Raw genomic sequence first — 26,964 nt, 5'->3', positions numbered from 1 at the left:
AAATACTACTGTATATACTTTTGTGAATTTAAACTTAGCTCAGAGAAAAATGACTTTTTGTTTTAATGAGAAAGGTTTCTATATTTTTAGCCATGTCTCAGGTGTGTGTGTGTGTCTGTCAAGTGGCTATGCAGTCATACCATCCAGTGTATTTCTTTGCCTGTGTATGTGTATATATATGTGTGTGTGTGCGTGCGTGCATGTGTGTGTGTATTTATATACATATACATATAAATAAAAAGCCTGGGCTCCTAGAAACTATTGAAATTGTCAGAAAAACAATTGAAATGCAGAAGTTAGTTTCTCTCTCCTTGGAGGTTTCATTTTGCTGATGTGCTTGCCTTACTTGTGTATTAGCTCAGCGTTTCTCAACCTTTAAGTATTTGCGACCCAAGTTTTCATAGCAGTTTTAATCGCGCTGCCCCCAACATTTTTTTGAAATGTAGATGTTTATTTTATTATATCTACTTAACTTTAATTGACATTTATCTAACTCTATATTTATTATTCTAGTATCAGAATATAGTTTAAGTTAATTTGTTTTGGTTTTAACAGATGTTTTTTTTCATATGTTTGATTCTTGTTTTCTTTTTTTCACATCTTCGCGCCCCCCTTTTTGTTATTTCATGCCCTCCTAGGGGGGCCCGCCCCACAGGTTGAAAACCACTGTGTTAGCGGCTAAATGAGTTTGTCCTTCCTTGGTGGTTTCACTTTAGTGATTGAGTTGCTTTCTTTCAGCTTCATGCTGCAGCCTCGCACTTCTTTCTTCTTCTGACTCAGTAACTTTGGACCGCCTTGCCAGCTTTGAGGTTCATGCTGTAGCCTCACACTTCCGGGCCAGATTGACAGACAGACACACACTCTTCCATGAGTAGATGTTTATATATAAGATATATATATATATATGTATATATACTGTATATACAGTGCATCTGGAAAGTATTCACAGCGCGTCACTTTTTCCACATTTTGTTATGTTACAGCCTTATTCCAAAATGGATTAAATTCATTTTTTTCCTCAGAATTCTACACACAACACCCCATAATGACAACGTGAAAAACGTTTACTTGAGATTTTTGCAAATTTATTAAAAATAAAAAAATTGAGAAAGCACATGTACATAAGTATTCACGGCCTTTGCCATTAAGCTCAAAATTGACCTCAGGTGCATCCTGTTTCCCCTGATCATCCTTGAGATGTTTCTGCAGCTTAATTGGAGTCCACCTGTGGTAAATTCAGTTGATTGGACATGATTTGGAAAGGTACACACCTGTCTATATAAGGTCCCACAGTTGACAGTTCATGTCAGAGCACAAACCAAGCATGAAGTCAAAGGAATTGTCTGTAGACCTCTGAGACAGGATTGTCTCGAGGCACAAATCTGGGGAAGGTTACAGAAAAATTTCTGCTGCTTTAAAGATCCCAATGAGCACAGTGGCCTCCATCATCCGTAAGTGGAAGAAGTTCGAAACCACCAGGACTCTTCCTAGAGCTGGCTAGCGATCGGGGGAGAAGGGCCTTAATCAGGGAGGTGACCAAGACCCGATGATCACTCTGTCAGAGCTCCACAGGTCCTCTGTGGAGAGAGGAGAACCTTCCAGAAGGACAACCATCTCTGCAGCAATCCACCAATCAGGCCTGTATGGTAGAGTGGCCAGACGGAAGCCACTCCTTAGTAAAAGGCACAAGGTAGCCCACCTGGTGTTTGCCAAAAGGCACCTGAAGGACTCTCAGACCATGAGAAACAAAATTCTCTGGTCTGATGAGACAAAGATTGAACTCTTTGGTGTGAATGTCAGGTGTCACGTTTGGAGGAAACCAGGCACCGCTCATCACCAGGCCAATACTATCCCTACAGTGAAGCATGGTGGTGGCAGCATCATGCTGTGGGGATGTTTTGCAGTGGCAGGAACTGGGAGACTAGTCAGGATAAAGGGAAAGATGACTGCAGCAATGTACAGAAACATCCTGGATGAAAACCTGCTCCAGAGCGCTGTTGACCTCAGACTGAGGCGACGGTTCATCTTTCAGCAGGACAACGACCCTAAGTACACAGCCAAGATATCAAAGGAGTGGGTTCAGGGCAACTCTGTGTGTGTCTGATGGAGCTTGAGAGGAATGGGCAAAACTGGCCAAAGATAAGTGTGCCAAACTTGTGGCATCATATTCAAAGAGACTTGAGGCTGTAATTTCTGCCATAGGTGCATCGACAAAGTATTGAGCAAAGGCTGTGAATACTTATGTACATGTGATTTCTCAGTTTTTTTATTTTTAATAAATTTGCAAAAACCTCAAGTAAACTTTTTTCACGTTGTCATTATGGGGTGTTGTGTGTAATTATATATAATATATATATATATAATTAATTTAATCCATTTTGGAATAAGGCTGTAACATAACAAAATGTGGAAAATGTGATGTGCTGTGAATACTTTCGGATGCACTGTATATATATTATATATATATATATATATATATATATATATATATATATATATATATATATATATATATATATACAGTGTTTTTTTTATGAGATAAAGAAATACCTATATTTGCCATTGTGACACAGATGATGTCACTGATGAGATGGTACAGTGGTCTGACTCACAAGAAGTTTTATTTTTTTTTATAAGGCCATCCAGAGGTTGGAATACTGGTGGGAGAAGTATGTTCAGCTTCAGGGAGACTACCTTGAAAAACCCTAATATGCCGTTGTGTTTTATCACTACCTTCCCCAGTAGGTTTACTTCCCACCAGACACCAACTGTATATATATATACATATACAAACAGACAATATATATAATGACCTATAGATGGCACTGTCCATTGCCTTGAACCCAATCAAGGATCAGGAAAAGACTTAGAGAAGATGAGACCGGGTGCTTTTATTGTAAAGAAAAAGGACACACACTAGGTAGTAAGAATATAGAATCCTAAAAGCACTACTAGGTTTCCTAGACAGTTCAGTACTACAACTAATCAGAACACGTGCCTACAGAAATTTCCAAATATGTATCACCGCACACCCTCAATCAAAATACTTTTCATACCTGCTCTTACCACCTTGGCCTTCTATCCTCCCACCCTTCAAACTCTTACCAAACAGAACCTCTAAGACTCCAAGCTCTGATCTTATTATCAGTACAGCCATTTAAACCTCAGCCTGATAGCATTTTCCAGGGGCACCTCTAGACCACTCAGAATTACTTTCAGGTCAAAAAAGTGTTTCCCTTCAAATCAAGCAAACTAGGATTGGGTTCATCCTAGACTTAATATAAGACTTAAAGGGCCAGAGCACCCAGTGATGGAGAAAACTTTTACAATGTATTTGTATCTACTGTATATAGTCACCTCTGGGTCTGTGTTATACAGCACTTTTGTGTTTTAGTACAACTATTTTTCATTTTCACTGAATGTAACTTTGGGTTTTATTATAGCTACTTTTCAATAATATGTATAGTGCTCTGAATTGGAAAAGAATGCTATGTGAAATATTTATGCTAAAATTATAATTATTTTACTTTGTGTGCAGTCTGGATAAGCCCCATCTTTTGCCCTTGAAGTAAATAACACATCTATAGTCTAAAATTAACAAAAAGCATTCAACTTGACTGTTCGTTTTGTTGTCATGCCAATTTTTAGCATTAAGCTGCACCTGGGTCTAATATTAAATGCTGGCTGCATCCTATTTGCTGATCTTCAAATGATAACCACAACCAGACTAGGCCATTAAGTCCCTTAAAACCTTTCACCCAAGTATATGTATAATTAAGTTCCAGTTTCAGTTTCTCCGCTAATACTAAGCAAGAGTTTTAGCAGCCTGCTGTGTCTGTCAGTTTTTAATACAACTTAATCACAGATTAATATTCTTAATTAAAATATTCCTTTGAATTCCATGTACTGTACATCCTTACAACTGTATATTCTAGCTGTATTAGCAGTTGGAATCAGACGGAATCAGACTCAATCTGTACCTTAGGGACTAAATAACACAGAGTAGGTCCTGTATTTAATTAGAAGACTGAACAAAATAGAAAACAAATTTGTTATTGAGAACGTTGTGTGAGCAGATTCAAATAAGACGTCATGCCACTGGTTTTCAAATGAGTCATTTCCAAGAAAAGAGTGGTTTGCTCTTTGCAGGTGAAATAAAGCAGCTACCTCAAGTCAAAAAGTTTAAGTACACTGGGGTGTTGTTCATGAGTGAATGAAGAGGAGATTGTGATTGACCAACAAATTGGTACAATGGCATCAATATCGTGGGTATTGCACCAAACAGTGATTCTAAGGCTATGTCCACACTATTGAGATTTTATTTAAAAACAGAGTTTTTAAACAAAAATGATCTCCATCCACATTGGTGGTTTCATGTTGTTTTCAGAAGGATTCCTATCCATACTGAAATGTCCGAAAACACATATGATATACAAAGAAACAATATTAAATTAAATAGTTAAAAAAAAAAAAAAAATGATGTTAGCATTTACTCCCCCGGAGTAACTTTATACCTTATATGAAAAACTGCACATTTCACTGCCCAGCATTTGTTATTAAATTCTAAGCCCATATATGAACCTTCATGAAGCTGAGCAGAAACATAGTCACATTTAATAATTTTCTTGTGTTTTACAACTACATTTAGTTCTTCATGTGCTGTGAAGTAATTAACATCCATCCCCTTTTTCCATCCACAAGGCAAGCTCCAAAAGATTTGTGGTATGAATACTGGCTGCTGTGCCACCTGATCACACTGTACTTGTCAATATCAATAGTAAATATCTGGATCAAAACTAAATAGACAGTTATTTATAGGTTTCTGTTAATGTTGCATACAGCTTCTCAGAATGGTTATGTAATTGAGCCATGCAAATGACCAGTGTACTACGTTTGCACGCTACACACACGTTTAACCTCTCCCTTAATAGCTGTCCTTAAATGTTGTAGCATGCAGCTGGCCACGCTGGAAGGACAGGGGGAGCAAGCGTGTCCAGAACATTATCTCCCCCAGAGTGCTAGGTGGCAGCCCCCCTGGGTTGCAGTGGTGCCTCGGACTCAGCAGCCAATACACAGAGGGCCAGAGTTGGGAGGAGGAAGACGAAGCCTGCTGGGAGGAGTGGAGGAGAAAAAGAAAAAGAAAAGAAGAATAGCACTGTGTTGATTTGTGCTTGTGTTGTTAGACTGTGCTGGACTTGTGTCCTGTGTCTGTCTGTGTCGTGTCTGGGTGGTGGTTCGCCTTCTGCAGGCCTCATTGTCCGGAACACATGTATGAATGATATCGCACTGACAAGCAGCAATGTTTTTGTGAAAAAAAAAATCTTTCCTTGAAATAATTCAGCAATTTTTTTATATTTTGGAGTTGCGGGAATAAGCTTCCACTGTAATGCAGGTTTTTTTGTAACACAGGTATTTTTACTTCAATAAAATAAGTATTTGTGAATTTCCCCTTGGGATTAATAAAGTATCTATCTATCTATCTATCTATCTATCTATCTATCTATCTATCTATCTATCTATCTATCTATCTATCTATCTATCTATCTATCTATCTATCTATCGTGTTAGGTTATTCTTTACTTTATGAAGTAATTTGACTAAGTAATGCAAGTTACCCCCAACACCAGTTATGTTGCATGTTGTTGGACATTCAAGTAAGAATTTCACTGTACTTTGTACACATGGCAATAAGGCTACTACCACTGCTGCTATTACTACTACTACCACTACAACCTCTGCTACTAAGGGCAAGGTGATGTGTCTAATGGTATTTGCGGAATATATTTTATCTTAAGGTTAGTTGTGTCAGTGAATTTCCAATGAGTCACAGATTTTTACTGGATTTCTATTTTAGAGCGATGCTTTTAAGAGATTGTTTTGTCATATTTTGAAATGACTGTGCTTCTCCTTCATTTTATGGTATTCCATTAAATGTTTATATTTATCCTTCCTCTTCTAAAAATTGAACTCTCTATATCTTTCTGTATAGAAAAATTACTCAGTCCAAGGATCGCATAGAGCTAAAAGAAATCCGGACATAAGCTGGACTCATTCTTTCCTTATGTTAAATTGAAACCTTAATGTTCTCGTATTTATAATATCGCTTTTGTTCATTTTTTTTGTCATTGATCAATGATGATATTATCATTCCACCGACTTGGTTTTGAGTACTATGTGCTGCTAACGGTCGTGGCTTGGCCATGGTGATGCATAAGTAATTGCATGGTGGCCATCTAATTTAAGATCAAGCTATATGCTCCACCATTGTCCAAACTTTGTTGCAAAGAACAGAACCTTAGCTAGTTTGAGAAAAGTAGTTTCTTTGTAAATTTATTTAAGAGACTGTTTTTGGTTTTGCCTTACTTTGTTCACAACTTTGAGCTCGTCTACTCAATTTTTGGTTGCTAATATCTTAAACCTCTTGTAAATTAAAGTGTGCTCCTTGTAGAAACTGTACTGACCTTAGTGGTCTGCAACTTCTCATCGCAATGACAATGTCACACTACTAGACTGCTCTTTCTTAATCAATAAAATACTTTTAACTCTGTGACATTAATCAAATAAAAAATAAAATGTTAGACCTTGTTCAGCATACCTCAACCTGTGAACAATTAAATAATAGCATTGTGTATTGTACATCACAACCTGTGAACACATCATACCTGCAAAGATCCATCTAAACTACATCTCAGTGGTCATAACAATGATTTGGTTATGGTACATCATGGTATTCTGATATTATATAATATTTCTTATAAAATCTCTTAAATATCTGTGTTAAAAAAAAATGTCTTTCTGTACAGACGTACATCCTACAACAGCATTCCTGCTGTCACGCACCTGCGAGTAGAAGGACGTTGTATGGACCAAGCGAAGGTAATTCCACACCAGTCCAGGGGATGCCAGGGTGCACTAAACCTTCTCCTGTTATCTCTACAGACCAGCCATAGGAAACCTGTCTGACTATTGTCTTGACCAGGACCACACCCCTAAATGCATTGAAGCAACTGCCATGTGATTGGTTGATTAGATAATTGCATTAATGAGAAATTGAACAGGTGTTCCTAATAATCCTTTAGGTAAGTGTATAAGCTTTATGGTTTAAGAGTGCTTAAGTTATTAATTAGCTATGAAATCCAGATGGTACTTACTAGCATTATTATTGTCAAATGTGCATAAAATGTGCAGGGATTACCTAAGAGAGAGATTACTCTGTAGGCAATCATTACATATGATTTATTTTTTAACAGTTGCGATTATGTCTATTGATTTAAAGTTGGAACTTTACTATCGCATGAGTAACTCTCTAGGAGCACAGATATACCCATTTAGTTCTGGTACACAGCAAGGGAAAACACATTTAATATACTTAATCTTTTCTTATCCTGTCATACCAGACATCCTATATTAAAGCTAAAGACAACAAAACCCTGACATTGTAATCTCTTAATGGATATTTCTGTAGAAGAAAATGATCCTGTTTTAGCTACTGGACATTTTATAATCATTAGAATATTGAATAAATGTCAAATATTAGATTTTTTTAATGCATTTAAACTTGTTTTTTGCACAAAACCTGCAGTTGCCATTTACTTCAAAGATTAATTAAATGATTAAGTCCAACAGGAGAAAGCGCCATGTCATAAAGTTGACAGGAATCAAATATGCACTAAAAGTGAAATAGTTACGTTATAAAACACTAGAAATGTAATGGAGGTTATATGATAAAGAGACAAATGTTTATTAACACACAACAAAAGTACGTGCAAACATTTCAGATCAGAATTTGAACAGTTAAACATGAAGGGTAAGCATTAATGAGACCTTTGGTTCTTTGAAAATTGGCAAGGCAACTTGCATGACATATTTAGCAAATTAAAATCCTGTACAATGACAGGTTTCAGGCTAGTGCTTTTTTCATAACCCTAAAGTGAATAATTACTGTAGGATTTCAAAAAGATGAAATTGTTTAGTTTGTCAATGACATGCATTTGTTTTATATCTTTTTTAAATGCACAACACGTGGGTGTATAACTATTGGGATTACTTCTGTGCAGACGTTTACAAATATATTTTCTTCAGCTAACCTTCTTTTTCTTAAGGGGCATTTAACACTTTTTGAAAGGTGATGTACAATAAGGACAAAGCTGTAAAGGAATGCAGTTTATCATAGGGAAAAGGTAATTGTTTAGTCTAACTTTACATTTAATGTTAGATAAGAGTTTAAAATATCTCAGAGGTGCAAGACCATACTTATCAACCACCTTAAACATTTATAAAATTGTTAGTTCTGGTATATGTCATAAGTAGAGCTATTTTTTAACTTGCTTTCTTCCATGTATTTCATTTCACCGTAAACAAAGAGGTAATGCAGTGCAACAATTATCCCTTTAATTATTCCTCCGTTGATCCATTATTTTTTAAAATTCTCTAAATCCATTTCAAAGTTGAGGTGAAGCCTAGTAGATACGTTTAGAGTCTACACAGCAGCACTCGGCACAATGCAGGCGTCAAGCTGGAACATGACCATTTGGCACATGACTACATTCACTTGTGCAATTTACAGTAAATACAAAATGCAATGGACTTAAGAAGAATTTTCAAACTCTGCATATTGGAGATAACCATCAATCCATCTATTTTCTAAACTTGCCCACCCAGAGCAAGGTCAAAGAGAAGCTGGAGCCAATACCAACATGCACTTAAGTACTAATTACTCAAGAAACTCTATTGTTCTAAGCCACTAATAGCCAGTTTCTGGTTAATAAATTTGACTTACTTACATCACTTGTCAGTATAAAAAGAAAATGAAACAGAGGAAAACAAAAGTCAGAAATGAACATGTTCAGTGCTTTGAATTTTACCATTAATAGTTAATTAATGTCCCTTATTGACTGGAGTAAGTGCTCCTTACGAAATTAACCCGTTGTTGGAACAGGTTCAGGAATGATACATTTTTGTTTGAAAAAGAGATTAAATGCACATTTGTTTGTTTTCTCAAAAACAGCTTTTCCATGGATTTTCATGATTTCCTCCATTTTCAGTTCTTTGTATGTTTATCTAAACCGTAAACCTTCATCATTTATTAGTCATATTAACCTAAAAATTAGAAAAGAATATTTTTTTCTTTCACATCCCAATGATATGAATGCTAGGCTGATCAGCATCTCTAAATTCACCCTGCGTCAGTGAGCTTGGATGTGTGAGTGAATCTTTTACATAATGGTCTTTTGTCCTGTCCAAAGATGTTTCCTTTCTTGCTGCTGCTGTAGCCTATGTACTACTCTCTGTGACATTGACGGATGGAGAAAGTGTTTGTGCACAAAGTGTAGCTTTAGTTAAAAAAAAAAAACTAGATAAAACATACATTCTTTTCATTAGCATATCTTTCCATAATTTAAAATGTTCATTAATTCCCAATTTCACTTATATACAGTACCTATATTATTAACACGCTCATGTCATAATCAACCCCAACTGAATTAAAATGAATATTTCTCTATCTAATATACCTTTTTAAACATGCATAATATATAAGGTAACACTTTACTTTTGTGACCAACAAGGATGTCTTTGCAATAGAAAATATACTATTGGCCTAATTTTCCAAGTGGTACAGGATATATTCCCTAAACAGAGAAAAGTGTAGTTATTATAAAAGTAGATTGTTAACCATAGAATTGGAATGCTTTCTCAAAACTCTTTCCTATATTATTTAACAAAATTCAGACACTACTACAGACTGAGTAGAATTCTTATATATAGTGTCACACATGTGCGCATGGGAGGCAGTCTAAGAGTTAAACTGAGGGTAAGACGCGGAGTCAGGGGTTGATGAAGTGCACTAATGTCGCTTCTCCCTCTTCTACAGATCACCAGAAGAAAACCCCAGCTAAAGGACATCCAGCTCCTGCATCCCTTTCCAAACAATGCCCTCTTACTGAGCTCACTTCAGCCAACTCTCTTATGGACCCGCCCCTTCCTTCCCACTGCCTATAAAGTTCAACCACCTCTACTTTCTAGTCAGTCCCATTTTGGACTCAGTACCAGAAACTACTCTGGTGCTACTTATATTTGATTAGCTGTTGTCACAATATATGGGGTGGATACCCAAACCTTTCTCTGCTTTGTCTCTCTTTCTTACAGTCTCCATCATGATGTCATAAAATGGAAATGGTGACATCATCATAACAGTAAAACAGTAAATAACAATTAAAATGAAAACTAAATATAAATTTATTTTTTTATTCCATATACCAATGGTTCCCAAACTTTTTCAGTTCTCGGCGCCCTTGGTGAATCAAGGTTTTCCCAAGGCGCACAACAGCCCCCCATCAAATTCTAAAATAGCCAATAATTTTTTTTAATTAAAGTATTAAGTAAAAATAAACAAAACACGTTTTTATGAGAAATGTAATTGAATGCAATTGAGACTCGGCGCCCACAGAGCCATATACAAGAATGGGCCGGCACTGAAGGGGACAGAAAAAAAACAGATGAAAAGGAAAAGAAAATGGCTTGGAGACAGAAAGTGTGGCATTGAGGGGCGAAAGAAAGAGGATGAGCCAGCCTGCCAGCCAGCATGAATGAGAGGTCAGCACAATTCTATGTTCCACTTTGTAAGATGCTAGCAATGCATTGCTTGGTATTGACGCCTGCTTATAAAAACTACCTTTTTGTTGATTTAACTCTTTTAACTTTCTGGTAAAGTAGTCACGAGATTTACTAACCATGCTCAGATAATTGGTTTCTAAAAGGTGTTTCAACTTACTTGGTAGCATGCACTCTGGTGCCAAAACTTTCATACACAGTACACACTTTCACCATTGACTTCTATCAACGTAAAACCAAAGTCCAAATAACTGTCATCATATGTTTGATAGTTGCGCTTCTTCACAATCTGGTTGACGGTGCACCCTCCTTATTTTCACTTTCACAACGCTTATTACTGTTTGGTAAAAACAGTAAAACGGTATTTTTAAAAATACATATAAGAAGAAATACCTGTACTTCAAAAATTTCACTTGACTTATTCACAAGAATATACAGTTGATACAATCTCCGAAAACTAATTCAACACTAAGACTGCAAAACTAATAGCTATTTATATACAAACACAAAGTACCGAGAAAATTCGAGAAACTAGTATAAACAATCGAGAAACTTAATTATTGTAGAGCACTTTCTAGTAACCATTTGTATAGACTTCCAGAAACAGGTATTACTAAGTGAGTTACTGGCTTGCAACAGGTCCGCCAGATGTTGCATCCTATTACAATGAATTGAAAATGGAAATAAAATTATGAAAATTTTGGGAACCACTGCCATATATATTTTATCCATTTTCATTTTCTGTGCAGCCTACATGATAAAGGTTAAGAATGGATGGCAGATATTTAATAATTAATTTTAATGGCAAACAGTTTTTGAAAGAGTGTGTATATGAAGCCCATATCTTAAATTATCCTTTCACTTTGAACAAAAAAACTTCATATTTGTGTATTTTCCTAAATCTCGTTTATTGATTCCTTAAACCAGAAACAGAAACCAAAAACAAGCACGGGTTGATCTATTAGAAAAATTCTTAAATACAAAACAAAAATAATAGCTAGAAAAGCATAATTTAGGAAGCTGAAATTCATGGGGTATGAGTAAGGGCATAAGTTTTACTTCTTAAACAAGAGTCAGTCTTTCCTTCACTTTCATTTAAAGCTCATATCAGAAACATCTGCAACCACCTGCCCTTAAATAAAATGGCATCTATCACATCACCAACTGACACATATGCAGTGCCACGACAGGAAGGCATCCTTAGCGGCCTGTACGACGTTAACAAAGGGCATCATCATAAAGAATACAAAGAAATATCAAAAAAAAGAAAATAATTTTAATGAAAAAAAAAATTAGAAAATTGTCATACATGTTCCGCAATAATCTTAAAGAGGAGCTGATCCTGACAACTTTATTACAGCACTCTTTAATATTTCCCAAATATAGCTCATTGTGGTAAATAGTAGCAAATCTACAGAAAATTAATTTTAAAATGTTGCTGTCAGCTATCAACCTATAGCTTGAAATTAAAACCTTATCATTAACTGAATATGAAACTGATGAACAAAAACACTGTTCATCAGTTTCTTCCATGTATCCATTTTCAGTTTCTTATTATTTAAAAAAAATAAAATATGCATCAATTAAACATGTTTTACATTTTTGAATCTTAACAATTTTGTCGCCCCAGAAATGTGCACAATTAAGTGAAGCATTATTTATAAATTTTAAAAAATAATAAAAACAACACTCTCTCAGTGTGATGCTGAGGTTGCTCACAGCCGGCATACTCCTTCCTAAACCTGGGATATTAATTGTCATGACTGAGGATGGACCAGAGCAAGTGAGCAGAAAAGTGAGACTCTTTAGTGATTAGAATAGCAGACTTTTCTTAGTACAGATACTAAAGGGCTCAGGTTAATAACCCTTTTAAAGCAGAAATGTGGTTTCTTAAAAATCCACGTTTACACAGGCAATTGTGCAAACAGTGCAATTCAAATCTCCAATAAATAAGACAATAAATAATTCCATAAAATCATGCCATAAAATAAACAGTGTCTTTGAGTATGCAATAAACAAGGCCAATAAAACTAAATAATTCTTTAAAGTCATCCAACCTGTGGAGTGGTAACCCTATTCTGTTCCCTCCAGGCCCGTCGCGACAAGGCAGGCAAACCAAGCAATTGCTTGGGGCCCCGAGCTGGCCTGGGGCCCCAAGACAACGACTGGTTAAGAATAAAATGCAGCGACAAACTGTGTGAGCGCCCCATTGATAGTGAATGCAGTAAAGTGCAATGACACTGTTATCGGGATCCCCCTCGCTGACAGCAGCCAGCCAACCACGCGATCTCTGCTGCCAGCAAAATACAAAACTTCCTTGGCAGTCATGAAGCGGAATTATGCTTCAGGAAGCCAAAAAAGAAAGAAGAGAAAGGAAGAGGAGGATAAGAAAAAACAAGACAGTGGTAAATGATAAATTACACACATAAAATAGCTCTACTTGTCTTGTACAAATGGTGCAATTTTGCAGCAGGTAGGCTAGCAGAAATATGTATGGCTATGCTGTGGTTCCTTTGCATGCGCGCGTGCGTGCGTGCATGCGGGGGGCCTCCATGTCCATTTTGATTGGGGCCCCCAAATTCCTTCAAACGGCCCTGGTTCCCTCCCTTTATTCTCGTAAAGACACAAATCCCTGTTGAATCCCATGTTGACCCAAACTTCTGATGGCTTCTGCAATTCCAAGGGTGCCTTTCCATTCATGGATACAGCTGCATCTTGCTCCTTCCACATGTTCCAGTACACTCCATCCCCACTCCTCTCAAACCTGCTTGACATCTATTCACATGTAAAGGCTAGCCCTCTCACGGAACCACCATATAGCCCTTGGAGTTCCTCTCTATAGACTGTTAGCATATCGAAGTTGCCCATCCCATCCTCTTATCCAGTTTCTTCTCCCATAAATGAGCATGATCCTGTCTTTCTCATTTTTCTAACCAAGACTTATCCCTAACCTTCTTTCCCTTTACCCAGGCAAATTACAGGCAAGAAACCCTGCCAATTACTATGCCACTCAATCAGTGATTATCTAATAAACTAGCACTCCTGCTCATGTGCACATCTTGCCTTATCACGAGTCAGCCAACAGACTGTACTAAAACCATTAAATAAGCAATTAAAAATAACCCACTGTATTACCACGCCTAAGAACTTACAATGGTAGTCCATGAGGCACTACAACAATGGTGTAACAGAAGCCATAAAGATTATTTTTCAAACAATTCATTTTTACCAAAGATTCTTGCCACTATCGTTCCCAAGGGAAGAATACTCATGTGTTTGCTTCATTTTCAGCAACTGTCATTGATGGAGCTTACATGAAAACAGCAGCCACTGTGATAGACACTAAAGGTTCAAAATAGGAGCACTGGAGCTAAATATGACAAATGAAAGCATTTTTCTGTAGTTGTTTAGAATGGCATTTCTTTCAGTTGATAAGGTTTTAAAATATAAACATCCAGGATGCAAAGATAGAAGGAAAAGTAGTAGTGTGTATAGTTTCCATTACAACCCCTTACTATTATGTTTAGATTTGAAGAAAAGTCAAAATGTTGACAGTACGTGTACACTACACACTATCACTTAGAGCTTTAAGCAATATGCTGGAGTAGCTAACAAAATCAATAAACCTGCTTTAACAAATGATGGTTATTTGGTTACTCTATTTTTGATCACTTCTAGTTTAATTTAGAAAAAATAGAAAAACATCTCTAGAACTCCATTTTTGGTCAGGGCTGGAAAATTATGCCTATCTACAGCACAAATTGCAGCCTTGCTGGACAGGTCTATGTTTGCCAGCTCTTCCCACGCTCTACAGTAATAGGAGAGTCTTTTACATGTTCCGCATGTGCACCACTATTCACCTGTAGTCCAATGCCCTGCCATTGCTCCAGGCAGAATGTTTTCTTTTTGTCTCTACACATCTGCCTTTTCTCTCGTATCGAGTCTGTTGCAGCTCCTCATCAGTGTATTTTGACTCATACAGATTAGGTTCAGCTAAAAGACTAAACACTTCCTCTTCTTCATGGTAAAACATAAACATTGAGAATAAATGAATGAGAACATATTTGTGTAAATCCTAGCTTATGTGTATGTCTGCTGAGAGCTGATTAGTTAACAGCAAAATAAACATTCTGCTTTTATATACAAATGTTCCTGCTTGAGTTCCTTGTTGGACTTGACCTAATGCAGCACCCACATTCAATTCCAGTTTGATCTGTATACTATAGGTCTGGCCCTAGATTTGCAATAAAGAGTCACTTGAGTTTTTCTCTTGGTCACACTCTAGGGAGCAGAAGGTTTGCTAAATCAAATCAGATAGTGATGACACTGGGTTATAATGCAATTAATTTATATGCCCACAAAATACAGGAAAAGGTTAAAAACCCTGTTAAGACATAAACATGGTTTGTTAAAAATCCACATTTACATGGGCATGTACACTGCTGGAGTTCTCTATTTTCTTTCAACAACATTAAACTGTGCAAAAAAGAGTTAAATGTCATCATCAGCCGGCCTGAATCTGAAAATTAGCATGAAACCTGTTATAATCTGCTTGTGTTTCATAAATTTGTTTACTTCAGTACATTTGCTCCTTGCCTTATGCTCGGTGCTTCTGAGTTAACAATATCGCAGTTAGTTTTACTTCAATAAAAACATGTAGTGTTCAGTTATTGGAGAAGAAGATGATGCACCCACCTACACATTTGCCTCAGGAAATTTACAGTATCTTGTGGATGCGTCTAGTTATGGCTGCTGAAAGCAGGTGTGATGCTCACACGTGTACCAATGAACAAAGTGCAACGGGCATGTGCAGACTATAAAATCCTCAAATGTAACACGGTTAAGGGTTTACATGGTCAAACAACCGGGTTACTCGCTCGAGAAAAATACATTTATTAACCATATTTCCCTAAGCAGAAGAAAGGTTTAAACGGCATTTTAGAAATCAGGTTGCTGTTAATAACTGGGAGTGGTATAGCGGGTCCACAGCTCAGATGAAAAGGCCAGTTTTTAAATAAATAATCGCCACGGCTTATAGAGGGTGTGTGGTAGTGTGGCCTCAGTGGTTCTTGGACGCTACGTGATGCGGGCATTTCCTCGCTTAAGTGCATAGATGGGGAATCATCCGTATCCATAGCTAATGCCGAGAGCTGCCACGTCCCATAATAAATAGGAGAAGTGCGAGTGTGGAGAGAGAAAAAAAAAGATCGGAAAGAGAGAACGGAGGTTAAAGGAGGAAAAATGGGAGGCAGGAAGCAAAGGAGTCGGTGGAGCAAGCGAGCGAGAGCAGGCTCACTAAAAGAACAGGCAGCTGGGAAAAGTGAGCCCTAGCGGGGTGTTTGGCCGACACCCCGGGGGCAGTTTGATTGGATCGCTCCTGCTGAGCAGTTGAGAGGAGTAGGAGTGACTGGAAGGTGGTTGATTATAAGGCAGGAGAAGGCAACAGGAGTCCGATTTGGGATCTGAATCCCAGCATGAGTGTCCTGGCCGTTGGTGGAACCCAAGTCTCAGTCCAGGTTGTTATGCCGTACGGAGCCAGAGGATGTGGAGAAGGTCAGCTGCAGGTAGGGCAACTCCCCTGGTGCATAGCCTGGATGGGAGAAGCAGGGGAGCCGCCAGTAAAAGAGGCACCAGGTTTTGTTTTTAAAGGACTGCTTACAGTCATTGTTTTAACTGTTTTTAAAATATTTATTTATTGGATTTTTAAACCTCCACATTCTTCACTCTTTTAATGGATTATTTATTTATTTGACATATTGAAACACTGCACTACTTATTTGAAATCTGTTTGGAGTTGTTTTTAATAAAAGCACTCTTGCACCTTTTTGCACCTTGCTTCGTTGGTGTCCTCATTGTCCAGCTCATCCAGTTTTCGAGAGGCTCCTTAAAGGGAAGAGGGAGTCATGGAGAAGAACCCACATTGTCACACTCGGTTATTAAAGCACATGTAAATACACTGAAGAAAAGAGATATTTCACCATTTTATTCTTGGGTTCATATAGGCTGGACTTTTTGTTTGATAATTGGTGTGCAGGTTTGTCCATCAATGTTGGCAAAATTAAGTTCTAGCCATTTCAAACACTGATCATGGTGCCTTAAAGTGTTACTGGTTTTGCAAGAGTGTCATTCAGCTGTAATTGATACTGCCTTATCGGAAAGGGAGAAGCAGACTGAGGAGAGGGATTGATTTCAAGTTTCACTCAACAGAATCGGTTATGGGTACAGTATTACTTTATCATAAAGTTTAAAACAGTAAATTTCCACAGAAGTTTTTAAAAAACAGAGGTAAGAAAATACTGAAACTGGAAAAGGCCTTGCAGTCCGCGTTGTCAACTACTTCAAGCGAGCCGGGAACACCGGCTGCAATAGAGCCCACAGCCTCACTTACGGTGCACGAAAGCAGAAATGATCTGTCTGAACTGAAGGTGATGATCGCTGAGCTCAAGCAAGCTGAAGCAGAGCTCAAGCAAGACATAAAGAAAGATATAAAGAAAAGCGAGAAGGCAAATGAGAAGGCAAGGGAAAAAGCAAATGAGAAGCTGCGACAGAAGCTGCAACAGGAGCTGCAACAGATGCAGCAGCAGGATAATAAAGACTTGGAGGAACGCATATGTATTCGCTTTGAGGCAGTCTTTAAAGATATGGTGGGTAAAATTGAAGAGCACATTCAGGAAACCTCGTCTAAACTGAGCACACATGCTGGAGGCCATTAACTGGAGGATGACAAGGAGACAGTCATGACTCGGATTGAATCAGCCGAAAATCAAGCTGCCAGTGCTGGAGAAAAAGCAACAACTGCTAGCTCTGAATGCAAAAAACTCAGAGACAGACTTGCTGCTTTGGAAGATGGAAGCAGAAGGAATAATATTAGAATTGAAGGTCTACCTGAGAATCAAGAATGTCCAAACCCAGTGAAATTCACAGCTGAACTATTTTCTAAAATAATTGGAGAGGACTTTAAAGCAGATTCTGAGATAGCAGCGGCTTATCGCGTACGCGGATCAAATACCGTTAGACCTAGATCTTTAATTATTTGCTTTGAGAGATTATTATTTAAGCTAGAAGTGATGGCACTCTTCAGACACAAGCAAGAGATTATATATGAAAATAACCACATTCGTATCTTCCCTGATTTCTCTCAAGCAACAGCTACTAAACGCGCAGCCTTCTACAACATTAAACAGCGGTTACGGCAAGCCAACGTCAAACACAGCCTCTTGTATCCTGCCAAACTGAAAGTGGAATTGCACGGTCAATTTTATGTCTTCGCCAGCAAGGAAGAAGCAGAAAAGGAATTAAAAAAGCTGATCCCGTCACTATCCTGAAATACAATACTGAGTCGTAGCCTGTCATGACATGGCAAGGATAAATAACCTTCTGTCTGATCTATTTGTTAAGATTCATTATATATCCTCTTTATTACTGGGATGCTTGTTTTAATTACAGTTATAAACATTATTTTTATTTGTTTTTTCTCTACCCTAAAGGAGACTGTTTAACATCATACCCCTGGTTTATTGTTATTGTTACTGTTATTATTACATTAAGACTATGCTTACTATGCTTATTCTGGACCACTTTCTAACATCATTCCCCGGGTTTATTATCTTAATACATTAAGATTGCTGAAGATTTTATATATATATTTTAAGTTCATGGTTTGTTAATGATTATATTTTAGGCATATAGTATTTAGACTATATTGGCAATAGATATTTTTTAATCCAAAAACGCCGCAGCATGGGGGCTTGTTTTGCTTTGGACGTGCTCTGTCTCTGGGTGTGTCAGAGGACCGGGACTGTGCGAAGTGGGGTCCAGCCTTACGTGGGGAGGGGGGAGAAAGAGAGCAGGCTATATCTATATCTAATCTATCCTTTTAATCTTTATAATTATAACTACCAACGTAACAATAGGCTGCATGGCAATAACTCTTGGGGAAACAGGAAGTTAAAGCTGTCTCACTTCCAGTTAAGACTATAAAATGACATCAAAAATTCTGAATCAATGTCTCCATGATGGGACAGTTAACTTTTGAGATGGAATGTTAAAGGCCTGAATCACGAATTAAAGAGAAAGAAAAATCTCTCTCACCTTACAGGTTTAAATGCTAGAATAGTATTTTTACAGGAGACCTACTTACTAAGCAAGGATCAGTTCGGCTGCAAAAGGACTGGACTGGCCAAATGTTCCATTCTAGTTTTACAAAGAAAACTAGAGGTGTGGGAATTCTCATACATAGAACAGTCTCATTTGTAGCATCAGATGTAGTATTGGATCCTGAAGGGAGATATGTGATGGTCATGGGAGACTTATCTAACTGTAAAATGATTTTGATAAATGTTTATGCACCTAATGTTGATGATAAGGAATTTATACAAAATTTATTTGCATCCATTCCCAATCTGAACACTCATAAAATTATAATGGCTGGGGACTTTAATTGTGTTTTAAATCCACTCTTAGATAGGACTTCTATCACAGGGGATGACATCTAACACTGCAAAGATAATTACAAAGTTTATAACTGATCACAACTTATCAGACCCCTGGAGGTTTTTAAACCCAAACTCAAGAACATATTCTTTCTACTCACCAGTAAATCATTGCTACTCAATAACTGATTATTTCTTTATAGATAATAATTTCTTGCCTATGAGTAAATCTTGCAAATACGATGCTATTGTTATTTCTTATCATGCCCTTCTGATCTTGGAGCTAAAGTCATTATGCCTCACACACTCACCTCGCAGATGGCATCTCAACCCGCTTCTATTAGCAGACGAGAATTGTACAGAATTTATATCCAAACAAATCAAATTCTTCCTAGAGACAAATACATCCTCAGAGATTTCTGCAGGAATACTCTGGGAAACTCTTAAGGCCTTCTTAAGAGGACAGATTATCTCATATCTTTCCCACAGAAATAAATTAGAAACCAAGAAAGTAGCAGAGCTAAAAAGTGAAATTACTAGAATAGATGAAGAACATGCCAGGCTTCCAAGCGAGGCTCTACATAGGAAAAGGCAGGCTCTGCATTCAGAACTAAACCTCTTGACAACTAAAGAAACTGAACAACTAATTTATAAATCCAGACATCATTACTATGAACATGGAGAGAAAGCTAATAAGCTTTTAGCTCAACAAATTTACAAGCAAGAAGTCCGCAACACAATTCCTGTAATCACCAACACGAATGGAGACAAAATCATCGACACAAAATATAATGCACACATTTAGAGACTACTATAAATCCTATTATACTGAGTTTAAAGAAGCAAATACACAATCTAATGCATTTCTGGATACATTACAGATACCACAAATAGACACTTTTAGTGTGGAGGAACTCGATAAACCTCTGGCATTATCAGAATTACTAGATGCTATAAAGTCACTTCAAGGCGGGAAAGCAGCAGGCCCTGATGGCTACCCTGCAGAATTTTATAAGAAATTCTCCTCTCAGCTAGCTCCCCTCCTATTAACAACATTTACAGAAGCCAGAGACAAACTCTTCCTCAAACTTTTCGCCAAGCATTAATCACGTTTTTCCAAAACAAAATAAGGACTTATTACAATGTGCATCATACAGACCAATTTCACTTCTGAATAATGACGTTAAAATACTCTCAAAAATCATAGCTAGAAGGATGGAGAAAGTGCTCCCTTCGATAATATCACAAGATCAAACTGGATTTATCAAGGGTCGACACTTATCTTCAAATCTTCGACGCCTGTTTAATGTAATATACTCACCAACTAAATCAAACACCCCAGAAATATTATTATCATTGGATGCAGAAAAAGCATTTGACATGATTGAATGGAAATACCTTTTTACTACATTGGAGAAATTTGGGTTTGGCCCGAACATTTGTGCATGGATCAAATTACTGTATACCAATCCAGAAGCTTCAGTTTGTATCAACAACATTTGTTCAGACTACTTTAAACTAGAACGTGGCACTAGACAAGGATGCCCCTTGTCACCACTGCTGTTTGCAATCGCCATTGAACCACTGGCAATACATTGTCAAAATACTGATCAGATAAAGGGGATTATCAGAGAGGACTGGAACAGAAAATTTCTCTATATGCAGATGATATGGTACTGTATATATCAGACCCACAAAATTCTGTGCCTGCAGTCTTAACAGCACTCACAGAATTTCAAAAGATCTCTGGTCTCAGAATTAATCTGAATAAAAGTGTACTCTTTCCAGTGAATTCTCAAGCATATAATATTAGATTAGACACCCTACCTTTTATCATTGCAGAACAGTTTAAATACCTAGGGTAAACATCACAAGTAAACATAAAGCTCTTTATCAACAAAATTTTGCCGTCTGCATGGAAAAATTAAGCAGGACTTGCGTAGATGGTCAACCCTTCATCTCACTCTAGCTGGAAGAATTAACACTGTTAAGATGAATATTCTTCCTAAGCTCCTTTTTTATTTCAAAACATTCCAATATACATCAATAAATCATTTTTAAGCAATTAGATTCAACAATAACCTCATTTATTTGGAACTCAAAACATCCACGATCAAAGAGCGACCCTACAAAGACAAAAGGCAGAAGGTGGCATGGCTCTACCTAACTTCCAGTTTTATTACTGGGCAGCAAATATACAAGCTATAAAACCTGGACACAAATAGAAGAACATACACAGGCTGGTCGCAATAGAAGTAAAATCCTGCAGTACTTCTTTATATTCCTGCTCTGTGCCCCAATAAATGCAAGTTATCGGCAGTATACTAATAACCCAATTGTGCTTCACACACTCAGAATATGGAACCAATGTAGAAAGCATTTTAAGATGGAGAAGCTTTAATCTGTGGCACCTCTGCAAGAGAACCACCTCTTTCAACCTTCACAAACATATGCAGTTTTAATATCTGGAAAAAATTTGGGATTAACTTGCTTAGAGATCTTTATATAGACAACGTCTTTGCATCCTATGAACAATTACATTCCAAATTTAACATTCCAGCTACACATTTCTTTCACTATCTTCAAATTAGGAACTTTGTTAAACAGAACCTGCCTGATTTTCTTCATCTTGCACCCTCGTCCACGCTGGAAAAATTATTGCTCAATTTCAAGACACCATCTCTGCAATATATAAAATTATTTTACAGTCCCTCCCTTTCAAAGATTCAAGAGGACACTGGGGAAAAGATCTCTCAATTAATATATCAGAAAGGAGTGGAAAATAGCAATGCAGATAATTCACTCGAGCTCCATATGCGCAAAGCATACAATTATTCAACTCAAAATTATATATCGAGCACATCTGTCTCGCTAAAACTCTCCAAAATGTTTCCAGGGCATGATCCAACCTGCGAACGCTGCAATCAAGTCCCAGCCTCACTAGGTCACACGTTTGGGCCTGCACCAAATTAACGTCATTCTGGACCAAAACTTTTAATTACCTTTCAGACAGCCTTGGTGTCACAATCCTTCCTAACCCATTAACAGCTGTTTTTGGGGTTCTTCCAGATGGGCTTAAAGTGGAGAAGGACAAACAAACTGTGATTGCATTCACAACACTTTTGGTTACGCAGACTTATTTTGCTAAACTGGAAGAATCCTAACTCTCCTCTTTTAAGTCAGTGGGAAACCGATGTTTTATACTATTTACTAATACTCAGTTAGAGGATCTGTACAGATTTTTTTTCAAAACATGGCAGGATCTAATCAGTAATATTTTAGAATAAGCTCTTAAAGCACAGAGGAAGTAATTATTTCTGTATTTCTTTTTCTTCTCCATTCATCTCTATTGGCTTATCAAACTTAGCAATTTAGGTATGTTTATAAGCCTTAAGTTTTACTCTGTTGGCCTTACGCTCTCTCTCAGGGGTGAGGGTCAATTTGCTCTCAATCCTACTTTCTGTAAAAATTGATTGATTTGTATGGAATGATTGCAATAAAATTAATAAAATTTTAAAAGAAAAAAAAAAAAGAAAATACTGAGCTCAAACTTATCCACTGACCTGATATAAGAAGTCTTCAAAAACAAAATAATAATCATCATTGCTGGCTGTCAGCTTCACATCCTGGAACAAAATAACAAAAGGTAAAAATTAAAATAACATATTTTGTGTCATCTTTGAAATCTATTATACACTACATACATGTATTGTGTCTCAAATCCGTTCATTCCAATTCAACAGCATTAAGCGCCAAGCAAGTACTAGCCTAGGACAGACCCACACCAACACTTGTAATCACAAATTAACCAAACCTGCATGTCTTTAGGGATGATTGAACACAACCAGAGTGCTCACAGCAAAGCCCATGTAGACACAGGAAAATGTGCAAACAGTACTTGGACAGCAAATGGGTTTGAGATTCAAGCCTAGCATGTTGGATGTATGAGGCACCACCACACCCAATGTACTACTGTGCCAACCAAAATGAGTATACAGTCGGACCTCGCTAATTCGAACTCAAAGGGACCCGAAAACAAATTCGACTTACAGAGTTTACGAGTAAGGGAAAACGGCGTAATAGGGGCGGGTTAATCAAGGACATTATTTTTCTGGCTTAATTATTATACAGTATAACCGTTTATTATATTGTCGTTTTATACGTATACATGTAGGCTACATACCGGTACATCAGCGCTTCCTGATTGGGGGTGCCAGAATCCATCGAGGAAGAAAAATGAAAAACATTATTTGTACAAAATCTTAATTTATTTAATCATTCCTAAATAATTAAATGGGCAGGCTATTTCGTATCACTGCAATACACTGCTTGTTAAAACGGATGACTTCCGCTCTTACGAGCACTTAGTGCTGCATGGGTATGATGAACTATCATATGAACTCATATTTTTTCATATTTCTTCTCAAACCAAGGGGGTACAAAATCAGCCTCGTCCATCACAGGGGGTGCGAGGCTAAAATGAATCGGGAAGTGCTGCAGTACATGCATCTACAATATGTTCGATATGTATCGAACAGTGCAAAGAAACAAGTTAGCTTTAGAGAAAAAAGTCTATTAACTTCGTTTGGCGTCGATGTGCTGATGCATCTCGCTCGACAATCTCCTCAATCTCGTCAATGGACTGAAACACATTTTCCTCAAGATCCAGTGCATTGAAGACGTCATCAGGACTGTAATCTTGAACAATTTGTGGCAGTTTCTGTATCCAATGACTGCAATCTTCTTCTGGCACTTGCGCACTTTTGTCACATTGCCAATTAAACATAATTCTGTGTCTTTTCTTGAATTTGTCCAGCCAACCATTGCTGGCTTTAAGTTCTGAATGACCCAACTCTTTGGCAAATTCTTCTGCTTTAGCCTTCAAAAGCTTCCCGTCAATAGGAACGTTCCTATCCCTCACTTGCACAAACCACTTCAAAACGCATTGTTCAATGACGGGATACTCACATTCCCTCATCCTCTTCTGATGGCCACATGACTTCTCACTGTACAGTTTCAAAATCTTTTCTTTTTCTTTCAGAAAAGTGGAGAGCTTACTTGTGGGAATGCCTAATTGCTTTGCAATTTCCACTTTCTTCTTTTCTCCCTTTTCGACGGCTCTGATGAAGGTAACTTTTTATGCGATTGACAACGTTTTTAGCTTACGCTTACCAGTTGCCATTTTCGGACGCGTGCGTCACGGAGACTATGGAGAAGCACACAGACACGAACACTATTCAAGGCTCCTCCCGACAAGAGACTGACAAAGGTGAAGAGAAAATGGGTTAAAAACGTCTTTCTTGAGACAATTTGGAAATTCCAGACGCCACCTGGTTGGTTATGACTCATGGAGCACCAAAGGGACGCGGATTATTCCAGCCACTCCCTTTAGTTTTCGGATATTTTTGGTCTCAAAATAGACATCCTACCCTCAGAAAGTCGCTTAATCCCTTGTTGAATGCATTAAGATAAGACTTTGTGTCCCTTTTCTTGGTTTTCTGGACCACATGTTCTGAAATAAGCCTCAGAATAATAACCCAAAGGCCATAGAAAATTCGACTAACGGAGGTTGGAAGCCGAAAAGTTTTCGAGTTGAGGAGATCTAAATACAGTAGAACCTCGGCTCACGACCATAATTCGTTCCAAAACTCTGGTCGTAAACCGAAGCAATTTTCCCCATAGGATTGTATGTAAATACAATTAATCCATTCCAGACCATACAAACTGTATGTAGATATATATTTTTTAAGTACAAATATAGTAACTTAAACCATAGAATGCACAGTGTAATAGTAAACTAAATGTAAAAACATTGAATAACACTGAGAAAACCTTGTACAACAGAGAAAACTAACACTGCAATAGTTTGCGCTATAGCGCTACTAACCGCTGGCTAAAAGCACAGGGAAAAAATGAACATTTGAAAAAATCCGTAATTTAATAAACCACCAAGAAAAATAACATTGCAACAATGCACGCTACGAACCGATCGCTGGAAACAGAAGTGAAAACAAAATCAAGCCCAGTGCATTCTTTAACTGCCTTCTTACCTTAATGCATCCAGCACTCTCTCACTCTGCCTGTGTGTGTGTGTGAGTGTGTGTTGCGCTCTCTCTGGTGCTGCTTCTGTGTGCGTGTGTGTGTGTCATTTTCTCTCTGGCGCTGCCTCTGTTTGTGTGTGTGTGTCACGCGGTGCCTGTGTGTCTGCATCTCGCTCTCTCGCTCTCTCTCTTGCTTGCTGCACAGGAAATGCACAGGGAGAGACTGAACATGTACAAACCAAAAGGGAAACTGGCTTATTCGTTTACCAAGTGTGTGGTCGTGAACCGAGGCAAAAGTTTAGCAAACTTTTTGGTCGGAAACCGAGTTGTACATGTACCGAGACGTTTGTGAACCGAGGTTCCACTGTACATTGGTCTTATTGGAATTCGGTCGGGGACTAACGAGTAATTCGACATTGGGAGGTTTTTGACTTAGGGAAGGTCGACTTAGCGAGGTCCGACTGTGTATATATATATATATATATATATATATATATATATATATATATATATATATATGTAAACACACATACACACACACATACATACACTGCTCAAAAAAATTAAGTGAACACTTAATCATCACAGTCTAACACCAAGACAATTAATTAAGGATATCAATCTGTCCAGTTAGGGAGCATAAGTGATTGTGAATCAATAGGCAACAGAAAGACAACACCCTAAAAAGGGAATGGTTTTGCAGGCGGTGGTACCGGTATTAATCTGGGTTAAATGAATCTGTCATTTTAAAATATTGCTTTAACAATATTGCAAATAGGTTGGCATTGTAATTTATTGTTTGCTGTATGACTTTTGTATGGAGTTGTCTACCCCTCTATTCACACTGCCTTCTACCAGGTATTCTGGTTTCCAGCAGTTCCACAATTCATTGATCTGTCTTGTTCTTGATTAGTAACTTTATCTTAGTTCTGTGTGACTGTGTGCCCTTCTTCCCTATTGAATGCTAGATTCTGTCTTATGCCTTATACATTTGCGAGAAGTTGTGCTTCTGTGATCCCACACTAGAAAGACTGAATGGAATTATCTTTTTTAAACAGTAGATCTTATTTTATAAAACAGGAACATTTTGGCCTTGTTTGACACAACAATAACCTAAAATGATCCAGAAATATAGAAAGCTATGGAAAAGGTAGAGGCAAGAGGTCATTATCAAATGCAACTAGGTTCTAGGGGTAATAATGGATGGAAGAACAAGCAGAGAGAGCATCCATAATACAATACAATACAATTTATTTTTTGTATAGCCTAAAATCACACAAGAAATGCCACAATGGGCTTAAACAGGTCCTGCCTCTTGACAGCCCCCCAGCCTTGACTCTCTAAGAAGACAAGGAAAAACTTCCAAAAAAACCCATGTAGGGAAAAAATGGAAGAAACCTTGGGAAAGGCAGTTCAAAAAGCGAAAAGAGAAAAGAGGGAAGGCATTACCTTCCCTGGGATGCTAGAGGATAGCCCCCCTGGGAGGCTGTGGCACCATGGATTCCCACAGGGTACACTGGGAATTGGAGTTTGATGCAGCCCTGTTAGATTCTGTGGGGGTCGCTAGGGGGAGCTGCAGAGACAGTAGAGACCTGCTATGTTGGGCTTTCACCTAAACTGGGAGTGATTCCAGACCTTGCTAATGAGCCACATTGTGCACTCCCAGGTGCAGCATAAAAGGAGCCGCCAGCCATCATTTGGGACCAGAGTTGGGAGGAAGAGGACGAAGCTCGTTAGGGAGGACTGGAGTTGGAAAGAAAGAGAGAGAGAGAGAGACAGAAAGAACAGAAAGGCAAAGTGCTGTATTGCACATCGTGCTTAATTTTGTACTAAGCTGTGTTGTGGGACGCCAGCAAAAAGCGTTTCCCACTGCAATAAAC

At 37.8% G+C, this 26,964-nt stretch overlaps 1 protein-coding gene across 1 annotated transcript in view; it reads right to left on the bottom strand.

Moving 5' to 3' along the window:
• tbc1d19 (TBC1 domain family, member 19) overlaps positions 1-26,964 on the bottom strand; it is a 203,743-nt gene that overhangs the window by 44,772 nt on the left and 132,007 nt on the right. Inside the window, exon 13 of the mRNA XM_039751260.1 lies at positions 22,607-22,669. Coding sequence (XP_039607194.1) covers positions 22,607-22,669 — 63 coding nt within the window. The remainder of the gene's footprint in view (positions 1-22,606; positions 22,670-26,964) is intronic.

The sequence above is a fragment of the Polypterus senegalus genome, chromosome 4 (genome assembly GCF_016835505.1).
Source record: "Polypterus senegalus isolate Bchr_013 chromosome 4, ASM1683550v1, whole genome shotgun sequence".
Lineage (NCBI taxonomy): Eukaryota > Metazoa > Chordata > Cladistia > Polypteriformes > Polypteridae > Polypterus > Polypterus senegalus.
The sequence above is the reverse complement of the archived record's forward strand: the minus strand, read 5'-3'. Positions and strand labels throughout refer to the sequence as shown.